The sequence below is a fragment of the Pygoscelis adeliae genome, unplaced genomic scaffold (genome assembly GCF_000699105.1).
Source record: "Pygoscelis adeliae isolate BGI_AS28 unplaced genomic scaffold, ASM69910v1 Scaffold267, whole genome shotgun sequence".
NCBI lineage: Eukaryota > Metazoa > Chordata > Aves > Sphenisciformes > Spheniscidae > Pygoscelis > Pygoscelis adeliae.
In genome coordinates this window covers 967,480-989,552 of record NW_008825150.1, presented here as the reverse complement: position 1 = coordinate 989,552, position 22,073 = coordinate 967,480, and the positions used below count along the sequence as shown (strand labels likewise).

The 22,073-nt window shown below is 38.0% G+C and overlaps 1 protein-coding gene across 2 annotated transcripts in view; it reads left to right on the top strand.

Annotated features, from left to right (window-relative positions):
• The first annotated feature begins 239 nt into the window (after positions 1–239).
• PUS7 (pseudouridylate synthase 7 (putative)) overlaps positions 240–22,073 on the top strand; it is a 22,855-nt gene continuing 1,021 nt past the window's right edge. Inside the window, exons 1-16 of one of the 2 annotated variants that reach the window (XM_009328327.1) lie at positions 240–382; positions 2,094–2,172; positions 2,818–3,211; positions 5,081–5,165; positions 5,286–5,387; positions 6,287–6,431; positions 10,727–10,838; positions 12,150–12,227; positions 13,933–14,061; positions 14,298–14,423; positions 14,714–14,775; positions 15,187–15,347; positions 16,222–16,348; positions 17,083–17,184; positions 20,250–20,379; positions 21,480–21,571. In XM_009328327.1, coding sequence (XP_009326602.1) covers positions 2,847–3,211; positions 5,081–5,165; positions 5,286–5,387; positions 6,287–6,431; positions 10,727–10,838; positions 12,150–12,227; positions 13,933–14,061; positions 14,298–14,423; positions 14,714–14,775; positions 15,187–15,347; positions 16,222–16,348; positions 17,083–17,184; positions 20,250–20,379; positions 21,480–21,571 — 1,816 coding nt within the window. In that variant the 5' untranslated portion in view covers positions 240–382; positions 2,094–2,172; positions 2,818–2,846. Of the gene's footprint in view, positions 383–2,093; positions 2,173–2,817; positions 3,212–5,080; positions 5,178–5,285; positions 5,388–6,286; positions 6,432–10,726; positions 10,839–12,149; positions 12,228–13,932; positions 14,062–14,297; positions 14,424–14,713; positions 14,776–15,186; positions 15,348–16,221; positions 16,349–17,082; positions 17,185–20,249; positions 20,380–21,479; positions 21,572–22,073 lie in introns of both variants that reach the window. The other variant, XM_009328326.1, reaches the window with a different exon arrangement.

The following is a 22,073-nucleotide window of genomic DNA, read 5'->3' as shown; positions in this document are numbered from 1 at the left end:
TCCTTCAAGTAATTATCCTGCAGAAATTTTCCCAGATGACAGCCACCATTTGGCACAGGATAGTACTTTGTTGTGTGTGAGTCATTCCTCTGCTGTGAGAATAGGCCGTATCTGACAGCTTCGGAGTATTTGTGGCCAACGTTGAATTCTTCTAACAGTTTGTATCATTCAATAACTAGGTATTACAATTTTATTTTAGAAACACGAGATCTGTCTTGTTACTTCCTTTGGCAGGTGTCTCAGAGGATTTCATTGTGCTGAGTGGTGTTTTGTTCGCCATGTGAAGACATGCACAAGACATCTAGAAGCCTTTTCCACGTCAGTGCTTTATAACCCAGGCTCCGTAAATTTGGGAAGATAGGAGAAGAATCTGGAAATGCTGGTGAATTGCTTTTCTTGGGTGTGATTTTTAAATTTTTTTTATTTTTAAAGGATTTTATGTACTTTGTTTATATTTGAGGACAAACTGAAATCGGTGCTTTCTGCTTGAAGGTACATTGATTTGCTAATTGTTCTGCTTTCTTCTGCATGTGTTTTTTCACTCCTCTCTTCAGGCATCACATATACTTTTTGTCAGTCTCTCCTTATTTCCCTTTTGTCCATTCTTTCTTCTAGCATCCATTTTCAGTTCTTCATTTGAGCAAAACATTTCAGGTGTTTCTAAAACAGTTGTTCCTGCCTCTTTACCCTAAGTTTGTGACCTCTACAACAGAAAGTCCAGGCAATGAAATCAGCAGTGACTAACAGCTAACTGGTAACAGTTAGTTAACAAGCCAGCACATGGTGATTATCGAGTTAGTAATGAATCTTCCTTTAAAAACATACCCTTTAAAATTAAATAGAATATGCTATCTAGTGACTGGAGAAATAATACAGGATGGTGTGTGTAGCTCTAAAATACTGCTCTGTGCCTAGATTAATTTCTTAGTAACAGCTGAATCCTATTTATTTAGAAACTTGCCTGTTGTAGCAAAAACTGTCTTGACTTGGGGAATTTAATTTAATTTATTGCCACATAGCATAAACTTTTCATTACTGATTTGGCTAGTGAGATACAAAGAAGACAACCAGTTAAACAAACACTTGGGGAAAACTCCTTTGTTCCCCCTTCCCTTCGCTCCAGACACCTCCCCTCCCCTGCTTTCCTCGTCTCCCCTCCCCTGGTTGTCCCCACAGGTTACACTCCATCCCTTGGTCGAGGCAGCGGTGGTGCAGAAGCTTGGGGTTGGTGCATGGAGGTTTCTTTCTGCTGCTCCTTCTTTCTCATTTCTGCTCCCATGTGGGCCCCTCCACAGGCCACGGTCCCCTCAAGGGTGTCCCTGCCCTGGCATGGGCACCTCCACAGGCCGCAGTCCCCTCAGGGGTGTTCCTGCCCCAGTGTGGGCACCTTCACAGGCTGCAGTTCTCTCAGGGATGTTCCTGTTCTGGTGTGGAGAACCTCCTTCCAAGAGTGCATCTCCAGCCACATCCCCAACAATGTCCCCTTCCCCGTGCCTCCCCTCGTGTCTTTTTTAGCGTGCTGTCACACACCTTCTTCTGTGCTTCCCATTGTGCTTCCTGCCACCGGCAGCTCCTCCCTTTCTTAAATAAGCCGGAGCAGAGGCACTGTGTGCTCATCTGATGAGTTGGAGTTTTGGCAAGTAGTGGGTTTGGTCCATTATGGATCCAGCGGGTACTGGCCATGACCAGCACAGGGCAGTTGATGGCCTCCTCCCATGCAGCCCCCTGCTACCAAAACCTGCGGTTTATCCCCAACACACCGGTGTCCCATTTGGGTGATGCTGGGAGAAAGGTCCTGTTGTTGCCTAATTATAGGAACCCTGGTCTTCTTTCATAAACATAGAAACAAAACTTCTCTGCTGTAGCTTGCTAAATAGCTATATTGTGTCGTGTTACTAGCTTGGTAACACTTTTACAATTGTATTTGTTATTAACTTGTCTGTCTGAGTAGTGTCTGCTCCTATATGACTACTGATACCTGGGTTCAGAGGCATCTGTAAGGTTTCTGTAAGGATCACATTCATACATGTTTTCATAGTTGGGGGGTTTTTTGCCTAAAACTTTCTCAGAGTTAGTTTTCCTCTGTTTTTCAGATCTGAAGGTACTAGTTCTGCTGACGCAAAGGTGGCAGCTCAAGTTGCCAGGGAAGAGTCAGAGCTCTGCTCTACCAGCGTGAGTAGTCATGTTCTTCTCAGAGAACATTTCGCTTCCTTGTTGTTTTGTTCATCCCACTCATTCAACAAGTTTGTTATCTCATCCCTCTTATCTTTTGGTCTGAATTGCTGCCACCTTGACTTCCCTGTGGGATTGTGTGTGTCAGAAGAGATGAGATTTCAGGTTTGGGGGAATCGAGCCATCCTCTCTCAATCCTTGCAAGATGGAATCTTGGTAGAACAAGGAATAATCGAGACTAGTCATATTTAACAGAAAGCTTAGGAACAAAAAGTTTCTTAGGCACGAAATTGCTATCGACAGCAGAGCCTGTGTGCACAGGGCTGGATGCAGCTGTGGTAAGAGTTGGCAAGAGTGACGATGGTGGTAAATGGTTGGTGTAGTATTGAATCCTGCTTTTTTGTAGCCTAACATGCATGCTGCCTTGGGTGGGTATTAAGTCCCCTTAACATCTCCCTTCTCTCTTCCCAAGTATATATTATTTCTAGCTGTATAAAATTTTTACTTGATATTTAACTTAAAAATGCAGAAAGTTGTGTGGTTTTCCTGAACCATTGCAGGGTGTAGAATCCTTGGAGTGAAGAGACTATGTATTGATATTGCTCTTAAACAGACAGGAAATAAGCCATTCTTCTTGTTCCTCAGGGCTTTCTATCCTACACTGTGCCTTAAACATGGAAACTGTAGAAATGAATAGTGTATCCTTGAAACGTCCTCGCTCTGAGGATGATGTGGCTAATGCAGACGAAATTAAAAGACAGAAGATCTCAGAGAAGTCTAAGACAGGGAACAACTCTGGGCAGAGCGTTGAGACTGTAACAGATCAACCTGACAAATCTCTGCTTGAGGACACGAAAAATGAAATAATCCCCAATGAGGAAAGTGAGGAGCAGGAAGATGAGGAACTAGAGGACAGTGATGAAGATGGAGATCCAGAGAGCTTTGCAGACATGATGAAGCATGGACTGACAGAAAGTGATGTTGGCATAACTAAATTTGTTAGCTCTCATAAAGGGTTTTCTGGAATCTTAAAAGAGAGGTAACTCTTTGTCTTGTTACGTATATTAATTCCTTGTGTTAAGCAGCTGTTGTTCTCCATTTTCCTTTTCTGACTCTCAGGATGCAACTGGATTATGTGTGGCCACTTGAGAGGTTCATCACTTTCTTTTCCTAGTGCTGAGACTGAAAGAAAGGTTTAATTTGTGATTTTGGGACTTTTCTAGATTGTTTTTCTTTTTTTTTTTTTTTTTTCTTCTTTCCTGTCAAATGGAGCTCTGAAGAAAGAAGCTGTGTATGGATAGAAATACACGATTACACTGACCTTTGCTATTTGTCTTGCTCTCTGGCAGCAGTGTACGGCATAAAACCTTATGCAGTACACCCACCTTTGTACCACTCTTCAGTGCTGATACAAGATGCACTGGAGAACGGTATTGAAACCATCCCTCTTTGGTTCTTCTTTGCTTTTCCCCGACTTCATTGCGCTAATGTCTTTAAACACGTATATTGTCAGATGGTCCATTAGGCTTTAAATTATAGTCTGATCAGGGAATTTTATAACTCAGGGTGTGGAATTATATACTTAAGATGTTTGGGGTTTTTAGTAGCTTTTTTTTAATGAAACTTCTAGGCTTTTTAAATTAAATTACATCTTTGAATAAAACAGAATGCAAATACAAAAACTCATTGAAGTGATAATCATCATTGCCCTAACTTAGCAAAGCAGTTAAGGGTGCTTTGTTTACACACCCAGAAGTCCCTGTTTTTAAATACTGGCTTTGTAGATAGATCATTTTACATAATAAAGAGATATGTACATATTATGTATGTACTTAATCTTTATATGCAGCGTTAAGCAGCTAGCATAATCCTTTACTGGGGAACACAGTCTGTGCTGAACCTCCTTCTGGGAAATCTGCCAATTTTGAATCGAGGTGGCCAAAGGTAGCCGGGTGGTAGAAACATTCGTGGGCTCGTGGTTTTTCTTTGATCTTAGTTTATAACACCTGTCATTAATTTAGTCCTGGTGTTTTTATGGTACCAGTCACTAGCATGTCTAGACAGCTATAGATAATAAGAGAGAGGACACAATACTCCTCAGGAAGGAATTCTACCAATACGATGTATGGCTGCACAGAGGTATGGCAAAGGGAGGCTTGGGGGAGATATAGTAGAAGCATTCCCATGGTGAAGTTTTATTCATCTTCCAACATTCATAGATTAAGAATTTTATTTTTCTTTTTTTTCCTTTAGAAGCAAATGCTACTTAAAAATGGTTCAGCAATTGCAACATAGACTGACTGTGCTCTGTTAAAAGTCAGGATGTTTTTATTATTGGACATAGTGACTTGATTCAAAATGTCATAGTCAAACTCTTTGTTGCTATCACAGAGCATGCAGAGTAACTGTTTATTTGAAAGATGTTCTCTGTAATTGAATATATGTAACAGAACTGAATTTGTCCTGCTTTCCTTAGAGTGGCTCACATGCACTTTATTCTGCAGATAATTTGAAGTGACAGAGTTAATGCATTTGTGTTCACATTGTAGCAATGCAGTAAAGTCTTAATTGTCAGTAATGACTGGGATTGAGGATATGCATTACTGATCTCTGCAAGCTAGTGAGAAAATGACTCAGAATAACTACAGCATGTGTTCCGTTATCTGCAAAGAGGTCTGCTGTGTTTAGATATGCCAGACTTTCTTCTGTGTTCTCATTGTATCCTTCTGAGGGGTGAGAATAGGTACAGCTTTCTCATGGTTGAAGTTTCTTTTACATGAATTGTATTATGTGAATTCAGAATTCTTAAATGAATTCTGCTAACAAACAGCTTCTTGGGAAAGGACTTTATATGATGTGAGATTTTTATTTTTTTGTTACAATTTTAATGTGTGTTTCTTCCTATCAGATACTCAGACTTTGTTGTCCATGAAATAGGCAAAGATGGACGTGTGAGCCATTTAGATGACTTTTCTGTTCCAGTGGATGATGAGGTAAATTTTGAGGTAAAAATTCGGTAATGGCTATGCTCCTTAAGCAAAAACATTAAAAGGCTGAAAGTTATTCTGTGAGGGTTATCGGATGTTTTTTTTTCCCCCCCAAATATGTATTAGGACCCATCAGAAGAAACATTTACAGTTTTGTCAGATGAAGACAAACAGCGTTTAGAGGAGCTCCAGCTTCTTAAGAATAAGGAAACTAGTGTTGCCATAGAGGTAAAATTAATAAATGACATGAAGTTTGGGGTGGGGGAGGAGGATGAGAGAGTGAAAGGTACGTGCTTTCTAGTGCATGTAAGGTATAAGCAGTTTGAACATGATGCAACAAGTAATAACGAAATGTTTGGGGTTCAATTCTGTAAAGCCTTACAGATACAGTCAAATTCATGCACATGAGTTGTCATTTTGATTTCAGTGGGACTGTACACACGAACTCAAATACATGTCTTAATTTCTGTGATGTTAAAATTTTCTTGCGATATTTTGGATTTCTGTCTAGTAGTATTTTATAGGATAATATGTAAGAAGGATTAAATAAAACATCCATCCTGATGAAAGACTATCTTCAAGGTCAGTGTTTAGTGATTTAATAGAAAAGAAGATAAATACACTCTTCTGTAACAAGAAGAATAAGAAGGTACAAAATGAAACTAAAACTTGGTATTTTTAAACATCCAAATATTCCATGTATTTGAAGAGTAACTGTTGAACTAAATTTGGGACACAGAGATGAGTAGGATTAAATCTGGTAATTTCAAGTAAGCATTCACACATTAAATAATCTTATCTAGCCATTTTTTTTCCTTTAATGCATATAGAAAAACTTCATTTTGCCAGAGTTTTCATTAGGAGAGGGAATTTTATTAAGCACAGAAGAGGGGAATAAGTCTTTAGAATTTTCTTTTGTGAATGTTGAGACTGGGGTTTGTAGCAGAGTTATTTATTATTTTTCAAACTAATTTTAATAAGTAGGCCAGACTTTTAAAAGTATACCTATTCAGTACTTTACTGTGATTTGGTGAGTTTTCTTTAAGCATGCAAAATTTAACTCTGAGAGAATCCCTCCCCTTTTGTATTACTTTATTTGGTTTCTGCGTGTGTGTGTATTAACACAGGTAATTGAAGACACCAAAGAAAAAAGAACAGTTATCCATCAGGCTGTGAAGTCCTTGTTTCCTGGGCTGGAGACTAAAACAGAAGATCGAGATGGAAAAAAATACATTATTGCTTATCATGCTGCTGGGAAAAAAGCACTGGCAAGTGAGTTTCAGTATCACAGCAGTTGGGTAAAGTAAGTGCTAAAATTATCCCCAAAATAAAAATCGTTAGGAAGTCCTTCAAGTGGAGCATATCTCCTAATGTAGTCTGGCTTTGCTTTTTCCTCTTTGCAGCTGATGCTGTGCATCTAAAATGACTAGGAACACGAGGAGTGTCTCAAATTTAAATTTCTACAATTGTTCATCAAATACAACCGTGTTAGAAGTGAGAGGATCTTTTGCTCTTTCAGTGGGAATAGGCAAAATAGGGGCTTTATTTTCAGTATTGTTTGAACTTAGCTTCCATGAACATACCTGGATGTGTAAGTGTGCATTGTGGAAGTAAGAGGTTGTAGCTGAAATGCATACATTACGCTGACAGTCAGTGTCATCTTGACTGTTTTGAAAATCCGTGACAAAATTCTCAATGACTTGAATAGAGACAAGCACCTATTTGTTTTCTCAGAGTTATCATTTTATATAAACATAATATATTTACCATGATCTTTAAGGCTCCTTCTGCTTCCAAGGCTAATTATATTTGCAGAAAATTGTCTTTATTCATTATAAATCACAGTTACTATTTTGGAATAATCAAAGTAATGAAGGATTTTCAAAATGAAGTGTTATCCACCTTAATCTTGCCAAATACTGTTTTGGCTACTGGGGATAAATTTATGTGTTCTACATCTTTGAATATTATTGCAAATTTGTTGCTACTGTAAGTTGAGAGGATTGTCTACATGCAGAATGTTGCACATTTAACGAAAGGTATTAAGGTTTGGTTTGCTTTAAACTGATTGCATTCCTATGTCATTTCAACTTAGTACAAATGACAGTATGTAAACCTAGCCCTTTCATTCTAAAGATGAAGGAGATGGAGAAAGGATAAGGAGATAAGATAATTTAAAATTGGAAATAACACAATCTCCACATTTAATTATTTTTTAAGGCTTGTTCTAAGCAAATATGGGAATGTTGTACTTTTATTGGTACAATTATAATGTGTTCATGTATCTTGTTTAATCATGTTTAGAAAATTTGTATGTCTGCATGCTTTATGCATGGAGTATGTATACTTGCCAGCACAAAATTCTTCTCAGCCAGTGTTGTTCTCTGTTGGTTTGTAATGGTTTTACCTCCACCTTTTCCTTCTGCTGCTTCTATTCCTTAACCATTGTTACAGTCAAGTGGTTGTTATTAAGCTGACCAGTCTGATTTAAGAGATACTGTAGAAAAGAATTCAAGTATTTGAAATACACTGAAAAGAATTTAGTGATGTGTCTCTAGGATTAAAACATTATCTGGAGCACCATCTTGTGACGCAGAGGAGCATCATCTATTTAAACTTGGATTCCTAAGCTGTGCTACAAACACCTGTGCATATTGGTGGAGATGTGTGCAGTTTCAGTGAGTGTGTGTAAATGCTTATGAACGTAGGATTTAAGAGTGCAAGTTCTTTTTAGTCAGGATTATATTTATCTCTCGTGTTTATATAGCCACTAACATGTCTTAGTCCTGAGTGGGTTCCCCAGGCAAGAAACATTTCAGAAGCATAGAATATTTGAATATTAGCTGAGATATCTGATTACTTTTGTTGTACCGAACATACTTTCCTAAAATTTAAAATTAGAAGCTGCTTTGTGTCTATAGTAAGTTTACACCCAAAATACTTAAAATACTTCCTTACTAAATTGTTAGTAAACTGCTGTTTCATCATTGTCCACAAATGAAGTTTGTTGCATCTCCGATTGAAGCTTTCCATATGTTCACTGTTTGCCTCTGCACGATTCCATTGCATAACTGTCTAAATTGCTGTCATCCACCACCTAACTGTTGGATGCTCTCTAAAGCATAAACAATCCCATAACCATAAACCTGCATGTTCACCTCTAAAAACCCTTTGACAGTCTAAAAATTAAATGCTACTTTTTTGTGCTCTTTATGCTATGCATTGGGACAGAGGTCAGAACTGCAACAGGTAAGAGATGTTGACATTTCATGCTAACAAAATGAAATGCCAACCATTATGACCTAAATAGCGACAAGACTGGCCAAACTAGTAACAATTAAAAAACCCTACACATAAGTAATGCTTAAAATTCCCTGAAACAGCCAAGAACTGGGCTTGTGCTGCCTCTCTTTCCTAGTTCAGTATAGGCAGTAGTCATTCAGTGCAGAGAAAGTCTGCCAGTAATAAGTGATATGAATTACCAGTTTTGACAATACCGTGTGATATCTATGGTAAATTTTCCATTGATTTCATTAAGGCAAGCCTTTGCCCTTCAGCCTTGTATTTCAGACACCACTATCTCTATTTATACAACTTCAAAAGTATATATCATACATCCCAGTATTAAAAAAGAGCTTCCAGCCCTCGAGTTGCAGCAAAAGGTTTGGAAAAAGGGCTTGGAAATACGATTTTACTGTCAAAAATGTAACATGACTCTGAAATAGAGCAGTAAGGATTGCAAACTGTCCATCTGTTCCATCTACCCAGTTGAATACTTTGAAGTATTGGGTGAGAAATGGTTAAATATCGGGACTGTAGCTGCAGCCTCCCAGTACTCAGCATGGCCGGCAGTGCAGGGGATAGGCACATGGCTGTGATGCCCAAAGCAGGAGGAGCCCATTGATATATTATAGTATCTATAGAGTCTTTTTAGTCTAGCCCAGATTAGGACTTGCTTTTTGAAGGGTGTTGAAATGACCGTGTGCAAGATGGATTAGTTAAATCTAAAGAATGATTCTAGCTGGAGAAGACTTTCCTTGAGAATCGTGCTCTGTCTTCCTCTCTTCCCTTCTAATTACTGAGTTCTTTATGAAGGACCTTGCTCTTCAAGCTGAATGCAGTGTTTCATTGATTGTGTTTAAGAGCAGTGGTGGCTCAGAAGGGAGACCAGCAGGAGCATGAGGTCTCTCTAACAGGCTTTGGACCATACTGCTCAGTTTAGGTCCTAGGAAACTTGGGGGGGGCTTTGCTTAGAAACTGATGGTACAAGGCAAGCGTTGCAATAATTTTTAAGTGATTAAAAACTACATGTACAGTATTTTATACTGAAATTGTTTTTGCAAAGTGTGTGTATGGATGGCAGCTTCTCAAAAAAAGCAGGAAGAATTATCTTTTACCAGAAAGTTTCATGAAAATTAAACAAATTCACTGCCTGTGTGGGATAGCTGGGCTTTATTAAACTAACGTGAACAAAAAGAGCAAAATTTCCCAAGAACTTCCTTCCTGCTTTGGTGTTTATATACTGGAATGGGACTGGCTTAAGCCCTTTTTGTACAAAAACAGGAATGTCTGATTGGTGGCTACCAAGAGATAAGGGACTTCTTATTTAAAACAAAACAAATCTTTAGTTTTGTTCTTATAAAACAAAGAACTGATAAACAAAGCACCTCAAAATTGGTTGCTAAACCTGTGTAGAATCAATCCCCCTTCTCAGTAATGCTATCAACAGTGGATGATTGTAAAAGGAAAGTTTTATCTCTGGAGGCTTTTATGTGCAACAAAAGCTTGACAAATACATTGACAGTTTTCTTCCCTCTCCAGAAAATGCCAAATTATTGTACAGAATTGTAAATTAGTTGTTAGTCTGCAGGAGCTGAAGTTATCTCCCTCTGGCGTTCTCTAAACTGTGGCACAGTATCTGGCTTGAATTATTTGTTAATGTCTCTATTGTGCCGGATTTCTCCCTCCCGTAGGACTTTTAAAAAAAATTCACCTTAAATTTTTTGTGAGTGTACTTTTTTTAGGCTTTTGTAGAGATACGACCCATGCTTTTGTGTGACATACAGAAAAAATCCTACAAAATAAGGAATATGTTAGTACTATAAATAATTGCAGTCTTCCCACAAACAGGGCTCCAATGGTCTTCATCTGTTAATTATAGAAGGCACTAAATGAAATGTAGAGTGGCTTTTATTGCTGAAAGTCAGCGTAATCATAATGTTTTTGAGAAATTTAATCAGGCAATATGGCAGTTAAATGACTAGGGTATATTTTTAGATAATTTCATGACAAAGGAACCGTCACCGTTTCATTCAAGATTTTCTAGGTGACAGAATTGATTGAAGAGAAGTTTACAGCCCAGTGGAAGGGGAGAAGGTCTTTTTCAATGCGCTTTGCAGCTTTTGCTATCAGTAGTTCACTTTTTTCCTTAAAAAAAAAAAAAAGGCAGATGGAAATTAGAAGAAATTGACTCTTCCATATTTGTTTTAAATGTAGCTGCTATGGCAAAGATATTAATTAAATTTTAAAAATGACACTTTACAAATTTTAACCTTTTGTTTTTAAAGATCCAAGAAAACACTCTTGGCCAAAATCTAGGGGAAGCTACTGCCACTTCGTACTGTACAAGGAGAACAAGGATACTATGGATGCCATTAATGTCCTGTCCAAATTTTTAAGGTAAGGCTGTTGTTTCTGCCAGCCTGGCTAGCATGCAGTCCTCCCCCCACGTTTCATGTTACTGTAAATGTTATGCTTCAGAATTATGTAAGAGCAACACAAGTGTTGCCTAATTCATAGCCAGTGTTTTTTTTTTTTTAAAAAAAGTTATTTTAGAATATCAAATTTGAAACTTGTAAGTTTTGGAAGGAGGTGAGAATGGAACAGAATGATCCCAAGAAATTTAAAAGACTGTACCCTACTACTTCAATGCAAAAAGGTCCACAATTGGAGTTGGCTGATCTGAGAAAGGCTCGGAAGCTCAAAGCCTCAATGTGTGTAACCTGAATTAAAAGCCATTTTTTCCCAGTGTGTGAATGTATGCAAGTATGTTATGAACCTGTCAGATATTGTTGTGATAAGATGCTGATCAGTTCCTAAGTAGTTACAGTTGATAAACTGTTGTTCTATGTATTAATTTCTCCATGGCAACACAGCCTTAGTTCCTTTCACCCCATCAAGAGCAGCAAAAAAAAATGTGCCAAAGGCGTGATGTGAACACAGTGAATTGCAGAGGAAGGACTATTTTAAAATCGGGTCAATTCAGTGATCTACTCATAGAGAAACTTCCCCACTTCTCCCCTCCTTTTCCTTCACCTTTCTTGTCCAAAAATAAATGTTTGTAATCTAGACTCTAACCAGTATAATACTAGTACTTGCATTTGAGAACAGAATGGTAGGAGCATAGTTTGGTGGAAAAATGTATGTAATGGCAATCCTGCTACCCCCTGGTGCCCATAGCTGGAATAACTGGAAATAGTCCCTGTGTAACACAGGCTGTCAAGTACAAAGAGGGAAGGAAATTTTCCTCTCAAGGAAAGAAATGGATTAAATTTTAAATTAACTTCTCGTATTCTCACGTAATGTGCATGCATGGTATTCAAACAGACATGTTATTTGAAGTTTAAAGAAGAAATGGAAATGAATTTTTTTTAGTGAAATTAGTGGTGGCTGCGCATTTGTGCATTTGAGTGGATGTATATAAAGAAGTACTTCAAAGCTCATATTCTGAAAGCACAGTTGTGGTAAAAGTGAATCTGTCCACATACAATTAAAACAGAGAAGTTTCCCTGTGTTTTACGTACTTACAGATGAGATTAGAAAATGTCACACATATTCAGGGGTGTAAAATTGCAGCCTAGTTCTGGGGAATATATGTATATTTGCTGTTTTTAATATAGAAGATTAATAATTCTAGGTAATTATGCTGAAAATTATGTTCGATCTGTGGTTATTTTAGCATACGTAATATCTGTTACTGTTGCTTTTAAGAGTGAAGCCAAACATATTTTCCTACATGGGAACTAAAGATAAAAGGGCTATAACAGTTCAAGAGATTGCTGTTCTTAGGTAAGTGAAAATATACTGGAGTATTTGCACTCCTGCTGTGATAACTTGAATATCTTGCTAAATACCTTGAAGACTCAGTATGCATGTGACACAAATGGTGGATTCAGGTCCTGATGTTGTAAAGCACATGTGTTAATGAAGATGCTATAATCCTTTTTTTTTTCCCATGGTGATTGCTAGTATTTTCAGTCAGTGGTGTTCTGAGTCGTAGGCTGGATACATGTATTTGGCTGAAGCGGTAGGCCAAATTGCCTACATGCTCTTAGCTGCATGGCTCCCGTGCAACAGCAGAAAAACAGAATGACACGGTGAAAATTATGTCCCATTTCCTTCCTGATTTTTGTTTTCCCCCTCCTCCAGCTGGAATCCTATTTTCTTTCTCACTGAACTCTCTGAACAGCTCCAGAGAAGGCTAACCACTGCCTTTGCTCATCTGTGAGTAGCCAGAAGCGGCAAAAAATGATGAAGAATTTTTCCTGCCTTAACCTACTCCTATAAGTTGCCTACTAAGATAAAATAAAATTTATTTTGTCACATTCCAAGATAATTATATGGCTTCTGGGCACTTGAAATTAGTGTTACATCCATAAGTGAGAATGATGGATGCCTCGCAGTCATATATTACCATATCTGTTTAGCTAGCTGGAATATTCTGCCTGGACTACTATTTACAAGTCTTTGAAAACCACAATACTCGAGGAATTCCAAGGTTTGAGAGCCAGAAATTTGATCAAATCCATGTTAAAAGGAGGGCATTCACTACTTAATTCTTCGTCTTTTTCCTCCCAGTGGTTTGCATGTGCATACATTTGCACATATAAAAGGAATTATTAATTTGTGAATCGTGAGAAGCCCCAGATTCTCGTTGCTGCAAGGCAAGTTTGCAAAGTGATGACAATTAACCAAACTTGTGGTGTAGCCATCTCAGGTGCTGTTCCGTTTACTTTTAACGTGGTCACATTTAATGTTGTGTCCAAGAGCTTCAATGTGTTGTAAGCATTGATTGGGGGGGAATGTACTGATCTGTGGTGTCTGTTCGGTAGTGCCACAGTACCCGACTCTCCTGCGCAGCCTTGGAGAAGGATGGCGTAGGAGAGGAGACATTACCACTTATCAACCCGCTCTGAGCTAAGTACGCTGGCCATGCTAGTTGATAAATTTGTCTATCCTGGTATAAATTTTAGCGGAAGTGTCAAAGAGCAGCTCGGTGATGAAAAGAACAGGGTATGCCTCCAAAAGTACTAGTAACAAAAATGAAAGATATCAGTGACAGATTGGATTTCATACCCCGTCATCTGCACTAAGCTTACACAGTGGCTAATTACTTAACTCTGTGTTTATGACTGTGCTAACTGGAGTGTATTCATGGTGTAGTTATTCAAATAAAGCAGAGTTCAGCTTGTGGGGTACAGTATACATCAATATTGCAAGATACTTTTTTTTGAGTGCGTACTGTAACATAGATGTGAAAAGACAGTGCTAATAGTCTTTGTCACAGTATACCTTTTCTCTTGTATAAGTAGCCTTAAGAATTATCCGTTCTTTTCTTTTAGATATTTCATTAAAATACTTTGAAAAGGCAACAACAGAAAATTGGGGAAACTGGACTCACTGCTTTTTGTTTTGAAATGCAGGCATTTCTATATTTATTTAACTATCTGCTTTTCTAAGCATAGGTTGGTCACTGTTGTTTGTTTCTTTTTAGAATCACTGCACAAAGACTTGCTCATTTGAATAAATGTTTGATGAACTTCAAATTAGGAAATTTCAGTTACAAGAATCATCCACTGAAATTAGGAGAACTGCAAGGGAACCATTTCACTGTTGTTCTCAGGTAATATGTTAGTATGTATTTAGACGATTCTGTTAGAATTTTTTTTTTTTTCCTTTAAATAGGTAAGGGATATCCGTGCATCTTGTGTTACAAAAAAGAAGAAAAGTCCTTCTATTGGCAGGAGTCTTGAATTTGATAAGTGCTGTATAATGTTGATGTTGAGCTTTCATATTATGGGGATCACAAAATAGTGTAAGCCTTTAATAATCTGTCTATAACTTTTTTTTTAATGCTAGAAACATAACAGGAACTGATGACCAGATAGAGCAAGCAATGCACTCTCTCAGGGAAATTGGATTCATTAATTACTATGGAATGCAAAGATTTGGAACCACAGCTGTTCCTACATATCAAATTGGCAGGTATGTGTTGTTTTCATCCCCTTTTTTTTTTTAAGTTTTATTTTTATCCCTGTATAACTTCTAATGTATTTTTGGGAATGTTTTTCTACCATATTGCATGTGCCAGTTTTCATTTTAGATTCAAGAAAGAACTTGTTTCTGAACTTGCTTCAGCAGGTTATCTTGCATAATACCACTACTTTTAATATTGCATAAATCTAAACACTAATATTTTTCTTTTGATAAGTTGGCTAAACCTCCTTAAAATATATTTAATTAGTTCTTAATAAACTTTACTCTTTGAATCTTAGAGCTATTCTACAGAACAATTGGAATGAAGTAATGGATTTGATATTAAAACCACGACCAGGAGGTAAGGACCGAAAAATGATACATCAAGTGTTTCTGCCTCTCCTATATGTTCAGGAAAAACACTTTTAGATTTTGTTTCTTTTAATTTGAAAGGATGTTTGTGAGGACAGCTTTGCATGTGCTAAACTTCAGCCAGTTTAGCAATGGAGAAGCAACCTTCAGACTTTCTGCCTTTCTGCTTCTCTTTCTTTGCTGTGCAGTTTCTTGCAGTGGGGGTGAAAAGGGACCTGAATACTTATACACAGAGTCTGCTCAGACTCCACGTGAAGCCTTGCAACCTCAACTATTCTGTGATTCTGTTAATCTGTGTAATTACCGTGACTGAAACTTTAATTTTTCAACTGTTTTAACCAAACGATGGATGCTTTTTGGTGTGTAGTTAAAATATTTTTATTTTACATCCTCATTCTAGCTGAAAAGGGATACTTAGTAAAATGCAGAGAAGAATGGGCAAAGACTAAAGATCCAGCAGCAGCCCTCAAGAAACTACCTGTAAAAAGGTGCGTGGAAGGACAGCTTCTACGCGGACTCTTAAAGTATGGAATGAAGAACATAATCTCTGCATTTGGCATAGTGAGTGTAAAAGTGCTGTGGGGTATTTACTTGAATAAATGCTCTTCTGATGCTATCGTGATGAATTTGAAGTAGACTCAGATGCTTGATGAGTAGAAGGTTAAGTGTAAAATCTTTACATTTATCCTGCCTTTTTGCTTGAAGTACTGCTGCATGGTAACTGACATCATCTGTAATTAATGTATGCATAATGAGCTTTCTAATTTGTACAACAATCTCTCTGGTACGTTGGAAGCACTACAGTTATACTTAGTAACCATGTATAATACAGATCTGAGAACTGTGCAAAAGTTTCAGTATCAGAGTTCCGTTGCTTTAAAAGTATAAATCAAACTGATAGTGTGCTGATGAATCAGCTTGGCATAGAGGTGGTGGATTCACTGTCATTTTCAAGTACTGTAATCAAGATCAAATCTTTGGAGAAAATACCTCATCACCAGCAAACTACTGGGCCCATTGTAGGAGCTGAGGAATAATTTCTTGTTTATGAAGAAGAACACTGTGCTTTCACATCTGCAAAGTTTACTTAAGATTTCAGGAGGTTGAGTATGAATTCAGTGTTTTATAATAGCCCCGTGTGTTTGAGCTGTCGAATAAAAAAACCCAGCTCATTGGGGTTTTTTGGGTTGTTTTTTTTTTTTTAATTTAAGCACAGGGGGTTTTTGTGTGGATTTCAAATGTATAAAAGCATTATTTCTTCACATACTCTTTTCCCAAATAATGAACAAAAATCAAATCTGTATACCAAGAAATTGCATTAGTCTTGTTGCTGGAAAAGGTAACATTTCAAATATATGCCTTTTTGGTTATGATTGAGAGAAAAAACTAAAAATACATCTTTCTAATGTTTCACTTTTTTTTTCTTCACCTCTAGATACCAAGAAATAATCGTTTAATGTATATTCATAGCTACCAGAGTTACGTGTGGAATAATATGGTGAGCAAGCGAATAGAAGAATACGGGCTTAGAGCTGTACCAGGAGATCTCACACTTAAAGGAGGTAAAATCAGACAAACAAAAAGCCAGTGATGCTGTGTAGTTCAAATTCCTAGGAAAACAAGGCACACATCTGTTTATGTGATACTGCTTACATATTTTCTTCTCCCTCTCACCCATTTTGGTCCAGTGATTTCTGAATCCATTGGCCAGTTTGACTAGTCAAAGTTTGCAAGGAATCGGAAGTTAGGTATTACACTTCCATGAGCTGTTGGTTTGCTTGTTTTTCCACATAGCTGGATAGGGAAGAGAGACTATGAAGGACTGATTGTTCTCAAGAATGAACTCAAACCTAGTTGAGCTATGGAGAACTATGGAAGGATGTTATGAATGTTTTAACCACAGAAGTTTTTGTTTGCATCAGCGTCTAGTAAAGCGGAGGCTCCACTCAGTTAAAACTTTCTTCACTTGGATTTGGTCTGGCATTTCCCTGGGGTGAGAATATCCACAGTATTTCTCCTTCATGTATGCCTGGTAAGGGCACTGTTCATCTAGCAGTCCTTACTTCATTCAGCTTTAAAAGTCACTGGAAACCAGGCTGTGATTCTGCCGGTAACTGTGGTAGCCTTGAAGACTTACTTCTTTTCTTGGAAATGTTGTCTATTAAGTGGAGATAAAACACAGTAGTTATTCCTCTCAAAGTAGGCTTGTTTCAATCAAATGGTTCATTTTAAATTTAGCTAATGTTAACTGTCACATTTATACTCGTAACTCTTAATTTTTCTGTCCTGATTGTAGCCACAGCTGTTCATATCGAAGAAGGAGATGTTGATAACTACACTATCCACGATGTGGTGATGCCATTGCCTGGATTTGATGTAATTTATCCAAAGCATAAAAGTAAGTCTGACTGTTAACTTACGTACTTAACTCTGAAAATGTAAGTCTGCTTTAAGATTGTTCTTAAAAGGAAGATTGGATCTATGCAACCTTGGTGACCGTTAAAACAATACACTATTTCAGATCTCTGATACATTACTGTCATCCTCTCCCATTGTGATAATAATAGTCTGCATTGTAACTTTTTTATTTAACATAATTCTGTTTCATATTTCTTTTTAGGTAGTAGCTTTTCCAAAGAAATTAACTTTTTTACTGAGGCAAAATTATTTATCTCAGCACAAGGGGAAAAAAAAGTGGTGAAATGTTAATTGAAAAGTGTATGCATTTGATTTTTAAATTAGAAAACAAACCAAACTTGTAGAATTTGTAACCCAAGCAAATGCTTGAAGTTAGGAAAAAGAACCAGATCTGTTTAATTAAATATTAACCAATATGAATGTTTTAAAAATAAAAATAAAAAAGCGTGTATCTTTCATCTCCTGTCTGTACAGTGTATTGGATCTAAATTGTTTTTAATGGAATAAGTTGAGTGATCTATAATTATCTGCATCGAACATGATGTTTTTATTAAGGGATAGAGTTGTAGAATCATTTCGGTTGGAAAGGACCTCAGGAGGCCATCTGGTCCAACCTTTTGGTCAAAGCAAGGTCAGTGCTGTATTCGGGTCAGCTAGCTCAGGGCTTTGTCTGAAACTTTCAAGAACAAATAGTCTCTCAGTTCTCCTCTAAGTCTTCTCTAAGTTAAAGAAGCCCAGTTCTCTCAGACTCTCTTCACAGGGCATGGGCTACAACCCCTGGCCATTGGGGGGGTCCTCCGTTGGACTCATTCAAGTTTATCAGCATCTACTTTGTGCTGGACACACTATTCTAAGTGCAGTCTCATGAGTGCCCAGTAAAGGGCAGTAATTGTTTTCCTCGGTGTAGCTACTAGCTAAGCTCCTGTTGCTATTAGCTTTTGTTGCTGCCAGGGTGCTCTGTTAAGTCTCCTTTCCAGTGGGAGTCCCAGGTGACTGCCAGCAGAGTTGCTCCCTAGCCTGTACCATTGCAAGGAGTTAATCACTCTCAGGTACAGGATTTTGTCCTTGCTGAATTTCATGAGGTTCCTCTTGGCCCATTCCTCTAGCCTGCCTAGGTCCCTCTGAATGGCAGTCCGGCTCTTGAATATATCGACTGCCACCCCAGCCTGATTTTGTCCACAAACTTGTTGGGGTGAATTCCAGCTCCTCCTCCACTTATGCTGATGAAGGTATTTAACAGGACACATCCCAGTTCTTTGAGGAACTCTGCTTGTAACGAGCTTCTAGGTAGAGCTCAAACCAGTAGTGACTATCCTTTGAGACGATGAGCCAGCCGGTTCTTTACCCATCTAGCAGTCCACCCACTGTAATGTTCTAACCTTGGATACAAGGATGCTGTGGGAACATGTCGACAGCCTTGCTAAAGGCAAGGTAGGCAGCAGTCGCTGCTCTCCCCTCATCCACAGGTGTAATAATTTCATCATAGGAGGCAGTAAGGTTGGTGGGTTTTTTGAGTTTTCTTTTCCTTTTTCCCCCTTTTGGTAAAACCATGCTCACTATTATTCACATTGTGTGCCCAGAAACATGTTCCAAGAGGATTAGCTCCATTATTTTTCTCAGGGACCAAAGTGAGTCTCACTGGTCTGTAATGCCCTAGATCATCCTTCTTGCCCTTTCTGAAGATGGGTGCAACACTTGGTTTTCTGCAGTCGCCTGGGACCTCCCCACATCTCCATGATCTTTCAGAGATGATAGAGAAAAGCTTTACTGTGATGTGAGCCAGCTCTCTCAGCCTTTATCTTCTTCCACTACTGGTAGTCCCTCTTTCTTGAACCTTGTCTCTAGGAACAGAGGCCTGGGAGACTTTGCTGGTCAAAACTGAGGCAAAGGAGGCGCTAAGACCATCAGCCTTATGTCTGTCACTAGACCAGCTGCCCCGTTTAGCAGCAGGCCAACATTTTCCATGTTGTAGTCTTTCATTTCTGATGTTGCAGTTTAACTCTTGTTGCCCTTGATGTCTGTTGCTGATTTCAACTCTAGCTGAGCTTTGGCTTTCCTAACACCACCCCTACGTGCCTGGACAATGTTTGTATATTCCTTCTTTGTAGCTGGCCCTAGCTTTCACCTACTGTATGTGTCCTTATATACAAGCCTAGTCATGAGTTCCCTACTTAGCCAAACCAGTCTCCCAATATGTATGCTTATTTTCCTCAATATTGGGTTGAACTGCTCTTGTACTTGGTTGTCCTTAAAAGACCAGTCAAGTCTCTTGAGACTCTCTGCCTGTCAGAGCTAAGTCCCAGAGCTAGGATCCCATTTATCACCCACCTCTGAAACACTTGGAAGGTAAAGGTCTGTCTGTGATAAGGTGTGGCTCTGAACCACATTGAGTTAAAAGATTGGAAAGAAAAGCTGCGATTTTTTACATTCAATATATGAAGTAATGCTGGCAATTACATTGCAAATCAAAGGCACTAGTCAGCATTTTAGCTGCAGTATATTCTTGTATTTCCATTGCCTTCCCTGTCTTCCCCAGGTGTGCATGCACATGCCCTTACTTAAGGATACAAGACTGTAATAGAATTACTCCTTCTGTTGGCAGTGTACTTAAAGGTCCCTGCCGGCTAATTTCTTCAGAGGGCTCTCGTAACTCATTTCACTCTGCTGCTTTTTCAAAGATAGAGCAATGGGTAGTCTGGCCCATTATTTTTTTTCCATGTACCTGAGATTAGTGAAGTTTAGATAATTGGAAAGCATGCATGAGATGTCAATGAAATGTCAATAAAATATTTTGCAACTTTTGTTTTCAGCTGAAATTTTGATTTGCTAAGATTCTTTCTCGGTTACTGCCTCTACTAATCAGGTTGTAGAAGCAAACATTGTAGGTAATAAGATTTGCAATAAGTAATTTTAAACTTCTGTGTAACATTTATCCCACATACGCTGAAAACTACTAAATACAAGGGAAGGAATGATTAATGAAAAAGGGCTGTTTCAACTGGCTGCACTACACTCTCTCCTATTAAATATTTTCCGCTCTTGCAGTTGGTGAGGCCTACAAGGAAATGCTAGTAGCTGACAATCTTGATATCAACAACATGAGGCATAAGATCAGAGATTATTCACTTTCTGGAGCATACAGAAAGATTATCATTCGACCTCAGAATGTCAACTGGTAAGTAGGAGGATAAAGGAAATTACACTTGAATTGACAGCATAGAGTATACGTGGGATGACTAAGTACAGGAAGCATTCAATTGACCCACAGTACATGTAGACTGAAGCATAGGGAGGGAGGAATCTCTGTGCATTTCTCTCGTGTTTTTTACGCAGTTGAAGTTGAACCATAGCCTTACTTCTTCCTTGGTCCTCTGATTCTGTGATGCATGAGTGTCAAGACATCTATCAGTTGTTACACTCCTTGCAGGGGCTTGCCTGAACACTTCATAGATATTATTTATGTTGAAACCACGATGGATAATATTCAGAACAGGGTTTTTTGTAGTCTTGCTATGAGAAAGTTGGTCTCCAATTACCTATCTGTCAATCAGAAATATTTGTATCACTTAAAGCTACTAAATCGCTGTTGTTAGAGATACAACCTAATTGTCGTGGCAACTGAATAAATACCTTTTAAACAGGTGACTGTACAAATGTGCAGAAAGACTTGATCATGGAAGCATAGAAAAAAAATAGAGGGTTTAGGAGGGAGACAAAAAATACCAATGTTTACACTTTATTTTAATTAGTGCTGATGTTTAAAGCTTATCTACTTCCCAGTTACTTTTTCAGCCTCGTCGTTACATATGGAATGATTTCTGTTAAATGAATGGCAGAAGAGTAGAACGTGTATTTAAGCCCTTTCAAAGAAGCTTAGATGGCTTTCTTCAAAATTAAGGCTTCCCCCCCTTCCCCCCCAAGTATTCTTAGAGTTGACACCATTCCTCCCATAATTTCATAAACTATACTTCTTGCACAGCTGGAAATCCTGACAGCCCATGAGGGAAAACAGATGAGTTATGCAAAGAAACTTCTGACTAATTTTTTTTAAATCTTCATCAAACAGAGGCAGGTCTTCTACATAAAGCTTTACCAGTTACTGCACCATAAATGCCACCTTACCTTATTTTATTAGAAATTCCATTTCAGTTGTAACTGCCAAAGTGGCATAATAATAAATATTATTATAATAAAAATATATAAATGTATATAAAATACATAATTTTATTTTAAATAATAAAAACATAATTTAAAAATCTTACGTATATTACAAAGGGAGGTTGTTGCATATGACGATCCCAGAATCCCATTATTTACTACGGATTTGGATAAGCTGGAAGGAAAACCATTACCAGTTCTTCCTACAGGTAAGCTGATTTTTCTGCTGATGTTTGCAAAATAGAAGTTGGATCTGGCTGTTGCTTTGAACTGCTACATACTGAAAGCTCTTTTAAGGAAGAGCTTTCATTTAACTGGACTGTTAAGTAATGGTATTAAAGATACCCAAAGTTAGGTGTCTAAATAAGGACCGTTATTTCTCAGGAGTGTGAGCAATTCTTCCAGCAGTCTGTATTGACTGTTATATTTTCTTACAGACATGTAAAATCAAGTAAATGCTTGCAATAAATGTCTGTGAAATGCATGAAGGTGCAACTAAGCCACAAATTGTCTTTTCGCTTCAGCATGTATTATGTGTGCTGAACATAAGAGACTGCTCAAATACTTAACAGAATTCAATGGAAATTTTTTTTATGTAACTCTGGTCACAAGGTCTTTTGACACTACTTTCCGGAAAAAGTGAAGAGAGGCTAGGAATTCAGTTTTGAAAGAACAAAAGTTTATTTTGCTTTTAAAAGAAGAAAACCCTCA